Source organism: Rhinatrema bivittatum, chromosome 1, assembly GCF_901001135.1.
Source record: "Rhinatrema bivittatum chromosome 1, aRhiBiv1.1, whole genome shotgun sequence".
In the NCBI taxonomy this organism is placed as follows: Eukaryota; Metazoa; Chordata; class Amphibia; order Gymnophiona; family Rhinatrematidae; genus Rhinatrema; species Rhinatrema bivittatum.
This window is the reverse complement of record NC_042615.1, coordinates 817127303-817147823: the sequence shown is the minus strand read 5'-3', so window position 1 is coordinate 817147823 and position 20521 is coordinate 817127303. Positions and strand designations below refer to the sequence as shown.

Genomic DNA, 20521 nt, shown 5'->3' with positions numbered 1-20521 from the left:
TCTTCTTTTGCAGCTAATCCTGATGTTACACGCTTTCTTCGCGGAGTGAAGCATCTGCGACCACCGACTTGGCAGCTGTGTGCCTCCTGGAACTTGGTGCTCCGAGCTTTGTGCAAAGCATCCTTTGAGTCTATTATCCAGGGCCACGTTGAAGGTGGTGTTTCTGGTGGCAATCAGTTCAGGCAGGAGAGTGTCAGAGATTCAGGCCCTATCCTGTAGGGAGCCTTTCCTGCGCATCTCAGACTCTGGAGTTTCGCTTCGAGCGGTCCTATCCTTTTTGCCAAAAGTGGTTTCCGCCTTTCATCTGAATCAGTCGGTGGAGCTTCCGGCTTTTACGGATGTAGAGTTGACATATCTTCATTCTAGAGAGTTGAAGCGTCTGGATGTCAGACAGGCTTTATTGCACTATTTGGAGGCTACCGTTTATCGGATCATCTGTTTGTCTTGTGGCATAGCGCTAAGAAGGGACAGAAGGCGTCTAAAGCCATTATTGCTAGTTGGTTAAAGGAAGCCATCGCATCAACATATATCTGTCGAAGTCGTTCAGTTCCAGAAGGGCTGAAAGCTCATTCTACTCGAGCACAGGTGGCTTCCTGGGCGGAATGCCAAGTGGTCTCCCCGCAGGAAATCTGCAGGGCAGCTACCTGGAAGTCTTTGCACACTTTCGCTCGACACTACCATTTGGACATCCAGCAGGCGGAGACCTGCAATTTTGGGGCCAGTGTCGTTCGAGCGGGACTCTTGCAGTCCCACCCGGTTTAGAAGAAGCTTGGGTACATCCCAGCAGTCTGGCCTGATCCGGGAAACAGGAAAAGGAAAATTGGTTCTTACCTGCTAATTTTCGTTCCTGTAGAACCATGGATCAGTCCAGACACCCGCCCATTGGGGGGTTTAAAGGGTGTAGAAGGAAAGTCCGCTCAAACTAGTCTAGGTTCTCTAATCTTTTCTGAAGAGTGGTATAGGCTTGTCCTATCTGTTTTTAAGGCCGATTTTTGGTCTGTTTTCAAAGTTCTGTGTTTTCACCCTCTGCTCGTTTCGGGGATAAAAGTTAAGTTAATTCATGAGTGATTTCTCTACAAACTGGTTTCTGCTTGGGTATGCGTAAATACTGAGGAGCAGCAGGTGGCTCACCAAGTTAAGACAGGGCGCTCTCGAAGTTTTTCTCTGTCTCCATCTGCTGGAAGGGAGGCAAAACCCAGCAGTCTGGACTGATCCATGGTACTACAGGAACGAAAATTAGCAGGTAAGAACCAATTTTCCTATTTTAAACCCTTTTTGGTGCCATTTTGTATCAGGTCCTAGTATGCCCCCTGACACCATGACATTCTTATGTGGTTTGAATGCAGATGACGGAGGCTGGCACATTTTACAAGGAGAGGTAGCACAAATGCAGGAATAGAATAGGACACCCAACCAGCCAGGTGTTGCCCCCGACTCTCGGGTCTCTGTTCCAGGGATCCCTGCTCCATGTCTCTGTAATCGTCTCTTTTGTTTCTCTGCCATCACTGCAGCTGCCTGAAGGAATTTTAAAATCTGCAGCTTTGCCCTGAAATAACTAAATAAAGGTTCCCTGTGCCTACCAGGATCAGTCCAGACCGTGGGTTGTTCCCCCCCCACTACCAGTAGACGGAGTCAGAGCAAAAACTGAGAGGGCGGTCCCTCATAAACTGCTGCGCCCTCTGTAATCCTTCAGTATTTCTCTGACTCCAGCAGATGCGGGTCTTACCTTCGGTTCCCCAGTGTCCTTTATATGCCGAAGTGTCCCAGGCTTCTATGTAATCTGTTTTTGACCAGATCCTTTGTTCTCTCTTGATGTATATTCTAGGGATCCACGCCACCGTCTTCCTGTGAGCCAGATCATGCCATTCTCACACTGCTCAGCACCTGGAGCCTGCCCCACGATGGAAGCGCCTCTCTGCTACTGGCACAGAGCTCCCAGGACTTGAAAGCCGTCCTGTATACATCTGCTGCCTTCCTGCAAGGTTTTCGTTTTCATCCTGAGTTTCTGCTATGCTTTTATTTAGTGGGCCACGCATTTAATTTAATAAGGGATTCATAAGCAGAATGGAATGTGCTTTTTTTTGTGCAATTAGATGGCTTCTTTTTATAGAGGCGTTTCTGCAGGCAGGCTTGAACAAGCCTGTGTTGCAGTGTCATAATGACATCAGGATTAATAGCTCTCCTCTTGAAAAAAGCGCCATGAGGTGTTATGCCCAAAAAGCAGACAGAATCTGGCTGTAACATCTCATCTAACAGAAGGCACTGTTGGTACCCTAGAGGCAGCTCTCACCGTACTCTGAAGCGGTGGTTCACTAAAGGCAGAAGGAAGAGCCCTCTGTCCTCTGCTGCATCACCAGATGATGTTTTTCAGATGTCTCCCCTCCAGGCGTTGAGCAGGCCTCAGCCTGTGTATCTTCTGAAATCCCACAGGAGCAGAGTCTGAGTAGTCTGGTTCACTGCCTTTCACAAATGTTGTTGGCCCCTTCCTCCCCCCCCCCCAGCAATCCACTCATTGCCTGTTGTCATCTAAGTGTGGCACACCTATCAACTAAATAACGAGAAGTACCTGTCTAATTCTGGCTCCACTTTGTCCATTTAACCTCTGAACCTTGATGACATCACTAAATTCTTATTGGATAAATCACATGACTCCAGCTTCCTTCCATTGACTTCTTGCTTTCCCACACATCTTCCTCTGAGTGTTTTCTACTTTTATTCTTTACTGAGTCACCTTTCTCTTCACTGGGGATTTTGTCCTCCATAGCAGTAAAAAGGTCCTAATGATTAGCACTTACGATTTTGGGTCATATTGACTTTGAAGGGCTCAGAACCTGTGCAGCTGTTGATGGCTGTGGTAGAGCACAGTGGTTCCCTGTACGTACCCGGATCAGTCCAGACAAAGCACTTACGATTTTGGGTCATATTGACTTTGAAGGGCTCAGAACCTGTGCAGCTGTTGATGGCTGTGGTAGAGCACAGTGGTTGTCAATTTCAGAGTTGCAGGAAAACTGGAAACCACTGTGATCCTGCTGGCAGGTCAGAGTTCCTTTCAGGTTCTGAGCCTTGCGAAATTCAAATCATCCCCCCACCTCTTAGAAAATAATCATAAGCCTTGTTAAAGATGCCTTTCTGAATAATACGGTACCAGCCTCCCTTGTGTCAGAGGAAGTGACTAGGGTTGGGTGCGCTTTCTCTCTCTCTCTTCTCAGGATTGCGAGTTATGGAGGAAGGGGATCTGCTGGCAGCTTCTGCTATTCTGCAGGAAGCAGGAGCAGGGATGTGCTCCCGAAGAGTCCTAGCAGAGATTTACACCTCCATTGGATGCTGCTGTCAGAGAATGGTAAAGCTGGACCTAGCTTAGGATAGACTACTGATCCCTAAATTGGGATGGAACCCTTGAAAATGCTGAAAAGGGAGCAAGGTAAAATGAGAAAGAGAGACTTGCATGTGCAGCTGAGCCTGAGGCTTTCAGGCTTGTGCTCTCCAAAGTTTAGATCTCATGCCTGAAGCCAGTAGGGTATGGATTTGCCATTGAAAGGGTGACCCTGAGCCGTGGAGGAGGGAACCTGATCATCAAGTGCAATGATGACCCCTGTTGGTTCATGAGTTACAGTGATGGGTTCAACCAGTCCATGGGCTTTAATCACCTGGCACAATCAGTGGTGGTAGTAGGGAAAGGAGAATAATAGTTCATTTTACTCCAGGCTTCTGTAATTGTAGTTCAACCCAATCTTTTGCTTTGCTTTGACCACAACGAGGCTGTGCCCCAAAGGTCAGTCAGATGGTGATGAATGGTAAAAATCCAAAGGGAAGAGAGATGCTTCAGGGGAGGTGGACGATGTGAGGGGAACAGGAGTAAGAGCTGCAAGAAAGAGTTCAGTTTTACAGTTTTTTTACAGTGCTGAAAGGACCTTTTCTAATTTAGACACAGGGAATACAGATGGACACATGACCACTGGTTACAATATAGTCTCACATTTTTAAGTCCAGAATAGAAAAGATTGGTGGACTATTCTCAAATGCTGTCATTAGAGCGGCAAATTTATCACAGGTTCTTCTAATTCTCCGAGGACAAGAAGGATGGCAGTCCTTATATGTGAATGACATCATCTGATGGAGCCTGTCCCAGAACATTTATATCAAAGTTTCTAGAACTTTGATTGTACCTCACTGGGCATGCCTAGCATGTCACTATACCATGCGTCTCTTCTTTTCCATGGAGCTTACTGGTTGCGGTTCCTCACGCTTCTGCTCCTTCTGTCTTTTTTCTTGGGGTTAAAAAGAGCAGGATTATTTGTTGCGGGCTCCACAGTCTTGTTGTGTTATCCATTGCAGTTCCCTATGTAGATTTTTCGATCATTTTTATAAGTTTCCAATCTGTCTTCTATGCATAATGGCCATCAATCGCTTCCTGGCCAAGTTTGATTTTGCTTCCTCGTTTTCTGGCCAGCCATGGATAAGCAGACAATGATTTCCAGCAGTTTCCTTTGTGTGCCAGTGTTATGTCTGTCATGGATCCCCATGATGTATCCTATGCCGGGGGCATCACATGATTTCTGAAGGTGTCACCTGCATGCATGCACCTATGACCTCAAAAGGATAACAGTCCCGGCTGGAGCTGATGGAGAAGCACTTCTGGTAATGGAAGATCAATCCATTAGCATCAGAGACATCAACAACAATGCACCGAAGAGCTGTACTAGATGCTAGTGATGTCTCAATACTGAGCATTCTGCTTCCTTGATGTCAGGCATCAGTAGGGACCAGAGAGACAAATCATCACCTGCCGCCTCTTGTTCGAAGATGGCGTCTGTTTCCGCTTCTTCTACACCAGCATTGAGGAGTTCAGATGCTGGGCACCGAGCAAAGTCAAAGAAGCACCGTCATCTGTCTCCATCAGTATGTGATGCCAGGACTGGGCATTGGCTGGTGGTGGCCCCCTCCCCCCGAAGCAGTCCCGTGGAAAGGACATCTCATCCTCACCAAAAGTCCAGGAACCACACCATATGTCCTGATGTCAGCCACTGATACATCTCTTAGTTCCCAGGAAGATGTGGCCACCCCTCCTGCCTCCCAGTCAGTGTTGGCATTGGCTATCTTTGAGGAGATGCTGGAGAAAAAGATAGGTATAACAATACTAAGGGCAATTTAAAGTGCAACTCCCTATATCACTATATCAACATATAACAAAGATAGAGAGACATATAACATAAAGTTAATGTTTATTAATATAGAAAACCCCCCGTTTTTTTAACCCTACATAGACAAATTAAAACTAAGCTAGCACATCCATCCACATACACCACATTAAAAATATTGCATGAAGTTTGGCAAAATTAATGCATAAATGTTTCTTTTCCCTGTACGTACCTGGATCAGTCCAGACAGTGGGTTATGTCCCCAATCCAGCAGATGGAGTCAGCACAAGCTTTGAGGGGGCGTATCCATATATACTACTACCCCCTCTGCAGGAGTTCAGTATCTTCTGACTCCAGCAGATGCGAGTAGGGGAATCAGGCTTCCCCTCCTTTTCCTTCACTTTCTTGCTTGATTATGGCTTGTTGTTGTCTTTTTCTGTGGATCAAGTTTGTATCAAGTTTGTATTAAGTTTAAAAAAAAAAAAAAAAAAAAGCAGAGTTCTTTCAACTTCTGGGAAGTGGCTTATCTTCCTTGTCTCTTCTCTGCGGCCTTGCTGTTTATTTCTCGTTGCAGCCAGGGGTAAGTTTGTTTTTCCTTTGTAGTTTTTTTCCTTTACAGCTCAGCCCCCGGTGCCCGCGAAAGCCGGTGGAGCCGGCCTCTTCGCTCTTTACTCCCTCACCCGCGGCCATTTTACAGCTCCTCATGGGCTGCTGAGCCATTTAGGGAAAGATGTCTGGGGCGGGTCGTGTGGCCAGGAAGGCCCCCCCGCGGCACCCTCCTCTATTTTCAGACAGCGGGCAGTGCGGGCCGACCGGGCCTCCCCGCAGCGGCGCCTTTGTGCGCGTGGCCCCCCCCGTGGCTTTTTCTTTTCTCCTGCAGCGATCCCGATGCCGCGGCCGTCCCGCTGTGCGGCCTGCGGAGACCCGGGGTCCCGGATTTCCCGGGAGGGCATCTGTGCACGATGCCTTCCCGGGGGGGAAGGTACCTCACAGTCCCTGACTGATTTCTCTTTTTTGCCCGGGCGGTGCGGGCCGGCCACTCCGCCATTTTTGGCGGGAACGGCGGCCATTTTACATTCTGAGCGCCCTGAGGCGCAGGCCACGAGGGGGAACGGATCCCTGGAGGCCACGAGGGAGAACGGATCCCTGGAGGACTCTACCAGCGGGGGTGTTCCCCCGATTTTGGTGCAGGAACCAAGCACCCAGAGCCAGGGAGCAGGAACCACGCCGCCCCCGAAGCGCACCCGAGCAGGCCGGGGTTCTCTCCGGAGTTTATCCTGCTCATGCATACCGCTTATCTGCAGGGGCTGGAAGCACCTGTGGGACCCCCCCCCCCCCTCCTAAGATCCCTCGGATGTTGCCCTCGACGCCGGCCCCCCCCAACCCTCCGGGAGTGGGGGCCTCCCGCCTTCCTACCCGGGTCCGATCCACGCCCGCGGCAGTGGGGGCGGTGCCAGACCCCGCGGGACATGGACTTGACCTCCCGGACGGGGGACAAGGGGACGGCACACAGGAGGGGGATGATCCGCGTACCCTACGCCTCTTCCAGAGGGAAGAGCTGGACGACCTCATCCCGCAGATCATCCAAGAATTAGATTTGGATCCGCCACCAGACCCGCCTGCCCCAGTAGCTCCCGCTGTCATCACTTCTTCAAGGAAGGGAGATCCTGTCCTGGCGGCACTCCGGCCGAGGGCTCGGGCTTTTCCCATTCATGACTCGTTTTTACAACTTCTCACCAGGGAATGGGACACCCCGGAGGCCTCCCTGAAGAGCAGCCGGGCTATGGAAAAGCTGTACCCGCTCCCCGAAGATTTTCTGGACCTCATCAAGGTCCCAAAGGTGGACTCCGCAGTGTCGGCGGTCACGAAGAGGACGACTATCCCAGTGACGGGAGGTGCGGCGTTGCGGGACACACAGGATCGTAAGTTGGAAGTTTTCCTTAAGCGGGTTTTCGAGGTCTCCGCTCTGGGTATGCGGGTGGTGATGTGCAGTTCGCTTGCCCAGCGGGCTAGTCTCCTTTGGGTGCAACAACTCCTCACGTCTCAGAACCTGCCGTCCGATGAGGCTGCCCAGGCAGATCGGCTAGAAGCCGCAGTGGCGTATGGGGCGGACGCCTCGTACGACCTTTTTCGGGTCCTCACAAGATCCATGGTTTCGGTAGTGGCAGCATGACGACTACTGTGGCTACGCAATTGGGCGTCTGATACGTCCTCTAAGTCCAGTCTGGGCTCTCTTCCCTTCAGGGGCAAGTTCCTCTTCGGGGAGGATTTGGACCAGATCATCAAGTCCCTGGGGGAGAACGCTGTTCATCGGCTGCCGGAGGATAGGTTTCGACCATCCAGAGCGTTTTCTTCTTCTCGGACCAGAGCCAGAGCGCAACGGCGCTACAGGGGCTACAGACAGACGGGCTCCCGGCCATCCGCCCCCAGGTCTCAGCCCTGGTTGCGCGCCTTCCGCGGGCATCGGCCTGCACGCACTACTCCCGGAACCGGGAACCCCTATACCAAGTCTTCACAATGATGCCAGTCTCGCCCACTCCCCTGTCCCCAGGATTGGGGACCGACTAACGTATTTCTAAGCGGAGTGGGCACGGATCACCTCGGACCAGTGGGTCCTGGATACCATAAAACACGGCTACGCATTGGAATTTGTCCAATGCCCCCCGCAGGGGGGGCATTGGACAAATTCCAATGCCCCCCGCAGGGAAGTCCAATGCCCCCCGCAGGGAAGGTTCATCTTTTCCCCCTGTGGCTCGGACCTCAAGAGAGGAGTGGTGCAGCTGACTCTGGACAGACTCCGGGAGATAGGCGCTACTGCGCCCGTGCCCTTCGGAGAGGTGGGCTCGGGCCACTATTCCATCTATTTCGTCGTACCAAAGAAGGACGGTTCCTTCCGGCCTATCCTAGTCCTCAAGGAAGTCAACAAATCCCTTCGAGTCGTTCGGTTCCGCATGGAAACGCTCCGGTCAGTGATTGCGGCGGTGCATCGGGGGGAGTTCCTCGCCTCCCTGGACTTAACGGAGGCCTACCTGCACATTCCCATCCGCCCGGACCACCACTGGTCCTCCCGTGGCCACCATATCTTTCTTTTCCACCATGGCCCCTGGTGGGCAGGATGCTCCGCAGAATAGAAAGCCATCAGGGGACCGTGGTTTTCGTCACCCCAGAATGGCCCAGGCGACCCTGGTTTGCGGACCTGCTACAGCTGGTGATCGACAGGCCAATCAGGCTGGGGCACCTCCCCCAGCTCCTACATCAGGGCCCGGTATTTTTCGAGCAGGCAGAATTCTTCTGTCTTGCAGCCTGGCTTTTGAGAGGTGCCGCCTCCGGCGTCGGGGCTACCTGGAGGCGGTAGTATCCACGCTATTGCGGGCACGAAAGACATCGGCCTATGTTCGAGTCTGGAAGGTGTTCGAGCTGTGGTGTACCAGCCAGGCCACGAGACCCGCTAAGGCTTCTGTACCTCAGATCCTTCAGTTTCTACAGGCGGGGGTGGAAAAAGGGCTCACCTATAATTCACTACGGGTTCAGGTGGCCGCCCTTGGTTCGCTGTTGAGCGATGGGGGCTCTCTTCTACAGCATCCTGACATTGCTCGTTTTCTCAAGGGTGTCAAGCATATGCGTCCTCCGTTGCGGGACCCTTGTCCCTCCTGGAGTCTTAACCTTGTGCTTTGCTCCCTGTCGGGACCACCGTTCGAGCCGCTGCGCAGCGCAACGATAAAGGATCTCACTCTCAAGACTGTATTTCTTGTGACCATCTGTTCCGCTCGACGCATCTTGGAGATGCAGGCTCTGTTGTGTAGAGAGCCCTATCTCCGTTTCTCCGACTCTGGAGTTTCGCTTCGCACTGTTCCCTCCTTCCTTCCGAAGGTGGTTTCTGCATTCCATGTGAACCAGACGGTGGAGTTGCTGTCCTTCTCTTCCTCAGAGCCGAAGTCTCTCCGTCTCTTGAATGTCAAGCGCACTCTGCGCCTCTATCTGGAGGCTACAAATGAGTTCCGAACCTCTGACCATCTCTTTGTACTCTGGGCCGGTCCTAAGAAGGGGTCTCAGGCCTCGAAGACTACCATTGCCAGATGGCTGAAGGCCGGCATTGCTGCTTCTTACATTGGGGCGGGTCGGACTCCCCCACCCGGAATCGTAGCGCATTCTACACGTTCTCAGGCGGCTTCCTGGGCGGAGGTTCGCTCGGTATCCTCGCAGGAAATTTGTAGGGCAGCCACCTGGAAATCGTTACACACGTTCTCGAGGCACTATCGTCTGCACCTCGCCTCTTCAGTCTCTGGACACTTTGGTGAGCAGGTTCTCCGAGCAGGCCTCGCAGGACCCCACCCAATTTAGGGAAGCTTGGGTACATCCCACTGTCTGGACTGATCCAGGTACGAACAGGGAAAAGAAATTTATTACTTACCTGCTAATTTTCGTTCCTGTAGTACCATGGATCAGTCCAGACGCCCACCGCGTTTGGGTTCTTGATCCTGCTCAGCTCTGCGCTGCTTCTTGCTCGCAGTGTTCTGTGTCTTCACAGTTGTTTCTTTTCGCTGTTTTTCACAGCTCCCTACAAGTTGGTAGGATGTTTGCAGTTACTTGTTGCAGTTACAATTGTTTTCATTATCTGTTTCCACAAACTTGATCCTTCGGGGGTTTCTACTCGGGCTTTGATATACTCGATACTGAACTCCTGCAGAGGGGGTAGTAGTATATATGGATACGCCCCCTCAAAGCTTGTGCTGACTCCATCTGCTGGATTGGGGACATAACCCACTGTCTGGACTGATCCATGGTACTACAGGAACGAAAATTAGCAGGTAAGTAATAATTTTCTTTTATGTTTGTATAATTATACATTCAATATTTTAAATACAAATATGCAAAAAATCACGTATATAAGAATTCAACAAGTTTGAAATTCATCTGTAATGTGAATTTCAAACTTGTTGAATTCTTATATACGTGATTTTTTGCATATTTGTATTTAAAATATTGAATGTATAATTATACAAACATAAAAGAAACATTTATGCATTAATTTTGCCAAACTTCATGCAATATTTTTAATGTGGTGGATTTGGAGAAAAAGATAGAGCAGGCTTTGGACAAGGTGCTGCGAGGCCTCTGTGCTCCATCTTTGAGGGCATTGGGACCAGTATGAGCTGAAGTTGAGCCGCAGCTAGAGTCCCTCCAGCCATCTGGCATCCTTGTACCGATACCAGTTCCCAGAGGGGAATCCATATCATTCCCTGTATGTACCCAGATCAATCCAGACTCCTGGGTTTTCATGTCAGTGGTAGTCACCCTGTTGATGATCTCCAGTCTGTCGGGGGAGGAAGCTTCCCTGAGACATCGTAGTTCCTCGGGTTCCAGGTCCAAACAGACTAAACCACACATCTCTGAGACTTTGTCTGTCAGATGAACACACTCTAGGTCTTCACCACTGGCCTACCAGTTGGGTACAACTCAGTTTTTTCTTGGGAGTATGGCTCTAGATCTAATGATGCCTCTGACAAAGAGGGATTAACGAGTCTCCCCTATGACCTTTTGCCCCAAAGAGAAAGAAGTCCCCCCCGAGGACTTCACTAGTTTCATTAGACAAATGGAGGCCATTCCCTTTACTTCGCAGTCCCAGTCCACGATATCCTTCAGGAGATAAAGAAGAGAATGCGGGAGAATTCCTCTCTGTGGCTTCTGTCAACAAGAAGATAGACGTGATTTATCTTGTCTAGAAGGCTCCCAGATTCAAAAAGAGGCAGCTACTGCACCAATATGTGGTGATTGAATCCGTGTTCTCAAGAGGGCCAAGAAGAGAGACACCCATTCCTCGGTAGCTCTGGGGAAGGATTTTAGAACCCAGGATACCTTATTTTAAAGTTCTTATATTCTGCTACTTCCTCTTGGGAGGGAGGTGTTTCAGGGGCTATGCTAAATGCCCGCATAGCCTCATGAGCCAGTACTTGTGGACATATAGAAGAAAATGTAGGGGGTGGCCAAGCAGTTTGCTCAGAAGCAGCATGATGCCCTCCAGTCATTGGTGGAAAAGGGGACAGATTGTGGAAAACACATGGTCCACTTGACCTTTGGATGTTTTTGGAACGACATCCATAGTCTCTGCCATGGGAATTGGCACCCACAGACTCGCCTGGTTTCAGGCCTCAGTCCTCCGATCTGAGGTTCAGGAAATACTTGCAGATGTGCCATGTACTATAGAGAATCTTTTTGGAGATAGGTTAAAGTAGTGGTAGCACAGGTTCATGAAGACTTCAATGCTTTACCAGCTCTCTACAGCCACTCCAGATGTGACCTTCTCTTCCAGGAGTTACCAGAGAATGGGAGCAGAGGAGACACTTTTTTCAACTGAGGAGGCACTGCCTGTACTCAGCAGGCCCCTTGTGCTCATCTGAGGCAACAGCAAGCGCCTAAGCCACAGCCAGCACCCCAGTTTATACCTGGGATTGGATTTTGACAGGATCGCAAAGAGCATGACCTGCATCCCTGTACCTGTGCTGGGGGACCTTCCCAGTGGAGGCAAGCTGAGGGTTTATGTAAACCGATAAACTTCAGATGTGTGAGTACTCAGCATCATAAGAAGAGGGTATAAATTATATTTATGGGTTTTCTGCCAGATTTCTTCCCATACTCCAGTTGGGTCATTCACTGAATCAAAAATTGCTTCAAAAGAAATTCTCCTCCCTTTTAGAGTTCAATGTAATCAAGCCCATTCCACCATGGGGAAGAGGGCAGGGATTCTACTCCAAGTGCTTCCTTATTCCAAAGAAAACAGGAGAACTCCATCCCATCCTAGGCCTAAGGGCCTTGAACAAGTTTCTAGAAAGAGAAAAGTTCAAGATGATTTCCCTAGGCACCTTGATTCCTCTCCTTCATTTCCCCATCACAGGAAATCTCTGATTTGTTGTGGGAGACTGTCACCTCCATTATCTCATGATGCCATTAGGCCTAGCATCAGCCCCGTCTGTCTTCACCAGATATCTTGCTGTAGTGATGACTCACCTGCACAAACTGAGGGTGCACATGTATTCCTATCTAGACCTTACCTTATCTATTTGAATTTAAGGAATTAGTGATAATTTAACAAAATGTCCTTCATTCAATGCAACAATTATGGGGCTTATGTCCCAAGGCCTATCATTTGGAGAATCAAAGGCTGTCCCTTTTGCTTTCAGCTGCCTGCAGTTAAAATGGAGCAGATTCATCTAAGGGAGGAATTGTCCAGGTTCCAATCAACCTCCAACTCCCCTTCCTTGTATCATCCAGTATCTCTCGCCTATCTCCCACAAAGGTTACAGAAACTCAGGAAAAAATGGTTTACAGTGGGCTCTGGTAGAGCAAGACATGTGATAAACATCCACCTTCCCCAACTTTATAGCATCCTGTGCATCAACCCCCACTCCCACAGAAATGTCAGACATCCAAGATTCAAAAACCCAAGAGCAATTGAATAATGGTGGGCTCTAGCAGAATAAGGCCTGTGATGAAGACACACCCATACTCCCCACTGTTACCCTTACAAAATGCTTTTTCGGCATTGGAGAATGAAGAAACCTCAGCAATAGATTTTTAAGTGATTTCAAAAAACCCTAATAAACCATAAATGCATCCAGTAGCCCTTCAACAGAATCAAATGTCATAAAGGAAAGCTGCTTCTGCTGGGAGACTCAATCAGAGGAACCAATTTGGGAGCACATTTTCATAATGACACAAAGCTAAATGCCTTCCGAGATCCTCAGCTAGTAGAAATGCAAACCAGATAGTCCAAGTCATTGAAGAAGAAAGTAGGAACTTTACTTTCATCTGGGGATCAACAATCTCAATAGAAATGGCTTCCATTAAGTACAAAAAGATTTCCAAAATCTAGGAAAGATAAGACATACTGAAAAGATTATTGCTTTTTTGGAAGTACTATCCGTTCATGGAAAGGGAAATGAGAAGCTATGCCATATAGATAACTTCAATTCCTGGCTCAAAACATGGTGTATAGAAAGTAGTTTTGGATACATTGGAGGCAGGGGATCATGTATGGAGCAGTAAAAAGCTGTAGCAGGAAGGGGGCGCTGTTGAGCCATGCTACAAAATGGCTGCCTAACCCGCGAGCCCTGCAAATCCCAGCTCTTATAAAGGCAAAATCTGCACTTTCTGCCCGGCGAAATCGCTGCACGCTTGCTGCCCTCGACGGATAACACCTCCAGGATGACTTCCCGTAAGCGGACGACGGACCTCAAACAATTTTCGTTTAGCAAAGTCGCTGAGGAGATTGCCAGCGCGGGAGCAGAGCAGGCCCTTCGATCCCCGGAAGATGCTGACGACGTAGCCAGCGCGTGCGAGCTGCCTGCGGACGTCTCTGACCAAAACACTGAGGGCTCGTACGCAGACCTACTGACTAGGGCCGAGATCAGAAATTGGTTCATGGAACTACGGGCAGATCTTAAGGCCCATAAAACAGAATTGTTAGCCTCCATCACTGAAGTGAAAGCAGACTTGTGTGCTTTGGGCCAGCGGGTAGATGAGTTGGACTCCCGCGCGGACACCCATAGTCAACTCTTTGACTCTGTGACTGAACAGGCTAAACAAACCTCTCTGGAAGTGGAAGCGCTCGCAGAAAAGGTAGAGGATATTGAAAACCGGGTGAGACGGGCGAATCTCCGCTTTAGGGGGGTCCCGGAGACGGAGCAATACCAGGATTGTGAGAACACCGTCGTTCTGCTATGCACCCATCTGCTGAGCTTAAACACCACGGATCTAGCGCCCAATGCGGTGGAGCCTAAAATAGACCTGGAAAGAGCACATCGTGCCCTTGGCCCCAAAAGAGATAATCAGCCTCAGGACATTATCGTAAAATTTCATCATTTTAGGCTGAAGGAACAGATCATACAAGCTGCTCGTGCGCACCCGGAATGGCGCTGGCAAGACTTACACATTTCGGTCTATAATGATTTGGCCCCTATCACTTTACAAAAACGATACCTGCTGCGTGAAGTGACGGCTGCGTTGCGACAAGCTGACATCCGATATAGATGGGCATTTCCCTTTGCGCTAGTATTTCAGCATAAAGGAATTTCATATAAAGTAAAATCGCCCATGGAAGCAGTGGACTGTTTCTTGCAGGCGGGCTTGGAAGCCACATTCACCACGACAGCGAAGACTAACCCAGCAATGCCGAAGGATAACACTCCAAGATGGCGCCGGCCTGGGTCGGGGAGAGGACGCCTCCGCCGTCAGCGCTCACAACTCCGCGATCAAAGAGCGGCCGAGAGCTGAATGTTACTGCAGCAGAGGCTATGGATGGCCATATTTATCTACTCTGTTTCAGTCAGCGCGAGGACTCACGCTCTGCAGTATGGACATATTTAGTAATGCAAACTTCATAGTCAATGAGGTGACCGGGCATCTTAGAAATGTTGTTAGCATGTTGCCTTTCAAGTTAAAGTTTCATTGATTTTTCTTAGCTGGGACGGGAATTGGGAAGGCGGTGAGGAGTGCCGCTTATAATGTACCCCGCGATTAATGATTCGCGTAAGGGAGGCGAATCTGACCCTGGCGGGGAGGGGGATGGTTGGAGCCTACTTGAGACCTTTTTTATGTATAAGCACCTATTTAATACATGTTTATCTAGACAATGTGCTGCACGACGTATTCTGGGAGACAGAAGTAGCAGGTGGGTGGTATCGGACATGGCGAGACTCACTCTGAGTCTTTCTCATTGGGTATTTCACAATGGTTAATGTAATATCGTTAAATGTAAAAGGACTTAATACGTATAGGAAGCGATACCTTCTTAAAAGGGAACTAAAGCAGCTTAGAGCTGATATAACTCTGTTGCAGGAAACTCACTTACGTAGCAAATATAATCACCTTTTAAAGTCTAAAGATTACTCGCATACCATTTTGGCATCCAGTGGAGGCACCAATAAATATGCGGGGACCGGCATTCTTATCTCTGCCCAATTGGTATGTGATCTCCTTACACAGGTCATTGACCCAGATGGGAGGTACGTGTTAGTTAGACTGAGGGTTGGTTCTCAAATATACACCTTGGTATCCCTATATGCTCCTAATCGGGATCAAGAAGTTTTTTTCCAAAAAATATATAGCCTCCTATCTACACATGCTGAGGGAACACTTATTGTTGGGGGCGATTTTAACACCTCCCTCCGCCCAGCTCTAGATACCTCCCAGGGCCATGTCAGTGCTAACTCGCCGACCCAACGCACTTTGAAAAGACTAATGGAGGGCTGGCAGCTGGTTGATGTTTGGAGGCATAGGTACCCTCATTCACGGACATACTCATTTTACTCTGCTCCCCACAATAGCTACTCCCGGATAGACTACCTGTTGGTGGATAAATTATTATGTAACCGGGTACGTAAAGTAGACATCGGGGCCATTACGTGGTCAGACCATGCTCCGGTGTCTATGGAAGTGGATTTGGGAGTTCGAGAGGAGGGCGACCGCTTTTGGAAGCTCAACGAGTCCCTCTTACAGGATGATTCGTTTGCAAAAGCGCTAGAGGCACAAATACAAGAATACTTCCTATTGAATGCAGACCCTGGAATATCCCCCAGCGTGTTGTGGGACTGCTCTAAAGCAGTAGTACGGGGTTTATTCATAGCCAGAGGTACGGCGTGTAAGCGCAAGCAAATTCAAGCTAGATCCAACCTGGTATCTCAAATCACTAATACAGCGAAGGATCATATGCGGACGGGATCCCATCGCTGCTATTCTAAGCTTCTGGCGCTTAAGTCAGAGTTACGTCAATTGGACAATGCTCAAATAGCCCACTTTCTAGATCTCACAAAGCAAGCTTACTTTGAGGGGGGAGACAAGGCGGGGCGCCTATTGGCTAGGCAGTTGAAAGCTCGTATATCTCAAAATAATATCTCTAAAATTAAAGGGTCTAATGGAAGTATGATTACTGACTCCTCGGGTATTCGAGAGGAATTCTCCCGCTTTTATGAGAAACTTTACAGTACGGAGGACTCTGTCCAAGAACACCAGATTGAGGAATATTTGCAATCTGTTACCTTGCCTATGCTTACTCCAGAGCAATGTCTCTCCCTTGATTCTCCGATTACAGCAGGGGAGGTAATTACTGTAATTAAATCTTTGAAATTGGGTAAATCTCCGGGCCTTGACGGCCTGTCAGGCGCCTATTACAAAACATTTGCCAACACAGTTTCAGAGCCACTTGCGCAGTATTTTAACAGCCTCCGCGAAGCAGGATCCATCAGTTCACAGGCCAATGTAGCCGGTATAACTGTGCTAGCTAAACCGGGCCGTGATCCAACATTATGCAGCTCCTTTCGGCCTATATCCTTAATTAATGTTGACCTTAAGATACTTGCGAGGCTTCTTGCCCTGCGCCTTAACAAAATTCTCCCTGGGTTGATTCATTCGGACCAAGTGGGCTTTGTTCCGCACCGTATGGCGGCCGATAACATTCGCAAGGTGTTGGATCTGGTCTGGTGGGTGCAGGAGGAGAAGGAGCCGGCGGTACTGCTTTCAATCGATGCTGAGAAAGCATTTGACTTGGTTCACTGGCCCTTCCTTTTCCACACTCTACATAAGATGGCCTTTGGTCCCTTTTTCATAAAGTGGATACAGAAGTTATACGATCATCCGCAAGCACGGGTCAAGGTGAATAATGGGTATGGCTCGGCATTCCAAATTGGGAGAGGAACGAGGCAGGGGTGCCCACTGTCTCCCCTACTTTTTGCTTTGTATTTGGAGCCCATGACCACTAAAATACGACAGGCATTGGATATCGTAGGCGTTACTTTAGGGGACGCCCAATATAAACTTTCGCTATTCGCGGACGATATCCTTCTCATACTGACGGAACCTCAGCAATCCCTTCGGGGTGTCATGCGGGAGCTTCTTGCCTTTGGACAGGTTTCTGGCCTTAAAGTGAATTTAGAAAAATCAGAGATACTTAATCTGACTTTAACGGACCAGGCACGACAGGCCATTAGCCAACAACTCCCCTTTAAATGGGCAAAGTCGTCAATTAAATATTTGGGTGTGCGTATATCTCCGAACCTACCTGATTTGTTTGAACTTAACTATAAACCACTTATCGCTAGAACAGTTACAGACTTGAGCAGGTGGAATAAGGACGCCTACTCCTGGCTTGGCAGAATTGCTATCATTAAAATGTCTATTCTGCCTAAATTCCTGTATTTGTTTTCTTCTTTACCCATTTATATATCCGCGGCCATCCTTAGATCCTGGCAGAAGAAAATTTTTGATTTCATCTGGAGAAGGAGACCACCCAGGGTGGCAAGGCAAGTGTTGTATTTGCCCAAAGATCAGGGCGGTATGGCAGTCCCTAATTTCACTTGGTATTATAGCGCTTCCCAGTTACGAGCTTGCATAGACATGTATAGGCGGGCGGCACCAAAGCAATGGGTTCAAATTGAGCAGGCTATTGTGGGCCCCATGGAACTCGGGGCTATGATGTGGCAACCTCGTAATACATGGCGGCCACTCCGAAAGATGCCTCTTACCTTGAGAGTATCGATGCGTATCTGGACCCAATGTAGGCGGGGTCTAGTGGGCCGATTCTCCTATTATTATCAATCCTCCCTACAGAATAATACTCGGTTTCCCGCGGGCTTCAGGTCACCCGGGTTGGTGGCGTGGAGGACACGGGGTTTAAATACAATTGGTCAACTGTTTCATCAAGATACCCTCATTCCTCCAGAAAGGCTATTTGCCACATACCACCTTGATCATAGAGATATTTATGCCTATGCTCAAGTGTCACATTTCATACGATTACTTCAGAGAACCTCCTGCCTGAGGCCGGGGCGCTCCTTATTGGAGTCTTATATTCTACATTGCGATGCCATTAAAGGCATAATCTCCAAAATGTATCAGTTACTCATACCCTCCTCTCCTCAACGAGGTGGATTTATGGCTCAATGGGAAATAGACTTGGGGAAATCCTTGGGGGATGACATATGGGGTCAGATATTTTTAAGGGCGCGCTCCAGTTCGATTTCAGCTAAATTACAAGCGAATTGTTTCAAGATGGTTTACCGGTGGTATATCACCCCAGTCAAAATGCATAGATGCTACCCGACTCTCTCAGATTTATGTTGGAGAGCGTGTGGGGGGCGGGGATCCTACTTACATATCTGCTGGGAGTGCCCCAGGATTTCACCACTTTGGCAATCTATCTTTGACTGGCTTGGTCAGATTCTCTCTCTGACGCTCCCCGTATCTGTGGAGATGGCCTTGCTGCATGTATTTCCTGACATTATAGAATCCAACCATCACAGGTTTTGTGTACATGTATTCATTGCAGCTCGATCGCTGGTGGCTAGTAATTGGAAGACGGCGCAGGTACCTTCCTTACCGGATGTAATAGCCAAATTGCGCTTTTATCACACTCTAGCTTCCTTAACTGCAACGAAGCATCGTTTAGAAGCTCCTTTCATAAGTCCTGGAAACCTTTTATAGATTACCTGTCAAGTCATTGATACTACTCATCTTATCTTGGCATTCCTCAGAATCGGTTCAGTGTATTATTATCACATGTGTATTAGTTGTACCTTTATTTATGCTTATCTCATGTACCAGTATCTCTTGCAAGAGCTAGAATTTTGTATCTCTTTGAAGATTATGCTGAGTTATACAGCTCCTGTAATGGGGGGAGGGGGGGATAATGGCTTGCATTATGTTATGTTTGGACGGGTATTCTACGACTACCTCAACATGTTTGTTTTACTTGTACAATGGAATGCGGTTATACTGTTGTTGGTACTTGTTTAAACTTTAATAAAAGACAAATTGTAAAAAAAAAAAAAAGCTGTAGCAGGAAGATGCTAAGTGAGAAATTCAGATCATATATTATCAGACATTTAAACTAAAGAATGGGGGTGGCAGGAAATGGCCAATGAAAGTGACGTCACCCCCAAGCAAAACAGGAAGCGGGAGGAGAAAATAAAAAAAATCAAAGCTCAAAAAAGCAGAAAAGGTATCTAGGAAATGCAACATATCAACAGAGAAAAATTGGAAAGCGATGACTACAAATGCTTGCAGTTTGGGCAACAAAATCCCAGTCCTGCAGGCCTTAATGGTTGAGGTGGACTTGTACACTGCTGGGGTCACAGAGACATGGTTCATGGATTCTCATGATTGGGATACAGCCATTCCGGGCTATAACTTGTTAAAGAAGGACAGAAAGATCAGAAAAGGGAGAGAAGTAGCTCTTTAAATCAAAAACAACATCCAAGCAATTAAACTGCAAGGAAGGTAGGGTAGAGAAGAAGCATTATAGGCCATCCTAAAAAAGATGATGAAGCATCCATTTTTACTGGTGTGATTTACAGGCCTCCGACTCAAATGGAAGAACTAGACAGAGATTTGGTTGAAGATGTCCAGAAGGTGGGAAAGAAGGGAGAAGTGTTGATTGTTGGAGATTTTAATCTGCCAGACATACTGGAGAATCTCTTCTACGGAATATACCAAAAGTAGAGAGATAGTGGATGCCCTGCAAGGGACTCTGTTCAAACAAATGGTAATGGAGCCACGAGGGAAGATGTGATACTCGAATTAGTGCTCACCAACTAGGCTGATGTCTCTAATGTCTGAGTGGGTGCCCACCTCAGCACTAGTGATCATCAAACGGTATGGTTTGATATCGCAAATAAGATGCAGAGAAGTCACACGAAGACCCAGGTTTTGAATTTCAAAAATATGGACTTTGTCGAAATGGGGTTGTACCTGGAGGTAAAACTAGAAGATTGGGAGAAAATGAGAGAGGTGGAACAACAGTGGGCCAAACTAAAAGGAGCAAATAAAGGCAACAAATCTATACTTTATTTATTTATTTATTTATTTAATTTTATTTATTGGTTTTATATACTGACATTTATCAATGATATCACATTGGTTAACAGTAAACTACTCAGAGGATGCGTTTGACATAAAACAGGCGAGAAACAATAAACATTATAAACTACACTTAAGTTGCATTGTGAATTATATACCTTGCAGATAGTATATACATTGCACTACAAGAACTAAAGCTTACAAGGGATCTCTGCAATTTTTTTCTGTAGTGTATGGTGTTGCTTGTGTTATGAAGGCTGGGAGGTTTCTTTACGGAGCAGGATGTTCTAATGAGGTAATGGTCAGACTACGGGATAGGTGTGCCAGTTGGGGGGTCAACCTGTATCGGGGAATTGGTGAAGAGTAGATCAAGGGTATGACCCATTTTGTGGGTTGGGAAGTTGATGATCTGTTTGAAGCCTAAAGCTTCCACGGAATCCAGAATGACGTTGCATGAGGGAGTTCAAGGTGTGCAGTCGACATGTAGATTCAGGTCTCCTAGAATGATTGCTGGCATATCTATGGAGATGTTTTTG

At 48.0% G+C, this 20521-nt stretch overlaps 1 protein-coding gene across 4 annotated transcripts in view; it reads left to right on the top strand.

The window, feature by feature from the left end:
- Nucleotides 1-20521, top strand: part of FANCG (FA complementation group G) — a 158216-nt gene that overhangs the window by 55465 nt on the left and 82230 nt on the right. For all 4 annotated transcript variants that reach the window (XM_029581683.1, XM_029581670.1, XM_029581677.1 and 1 more), the window contains 2 exons: nucleotides 1826-1982; nucleotides 3210-3340. In XM_029581683.1, coding sequence (XP_029437543.1) covers nucleotides 1826-1982; nucleotides 3210-3340 — 288 coding nt within the window. The remainder of the gene's footprint in view (nucleotides 1-1825; nucleotides 1983-3209; nucleotides 3341-20521) is intronic.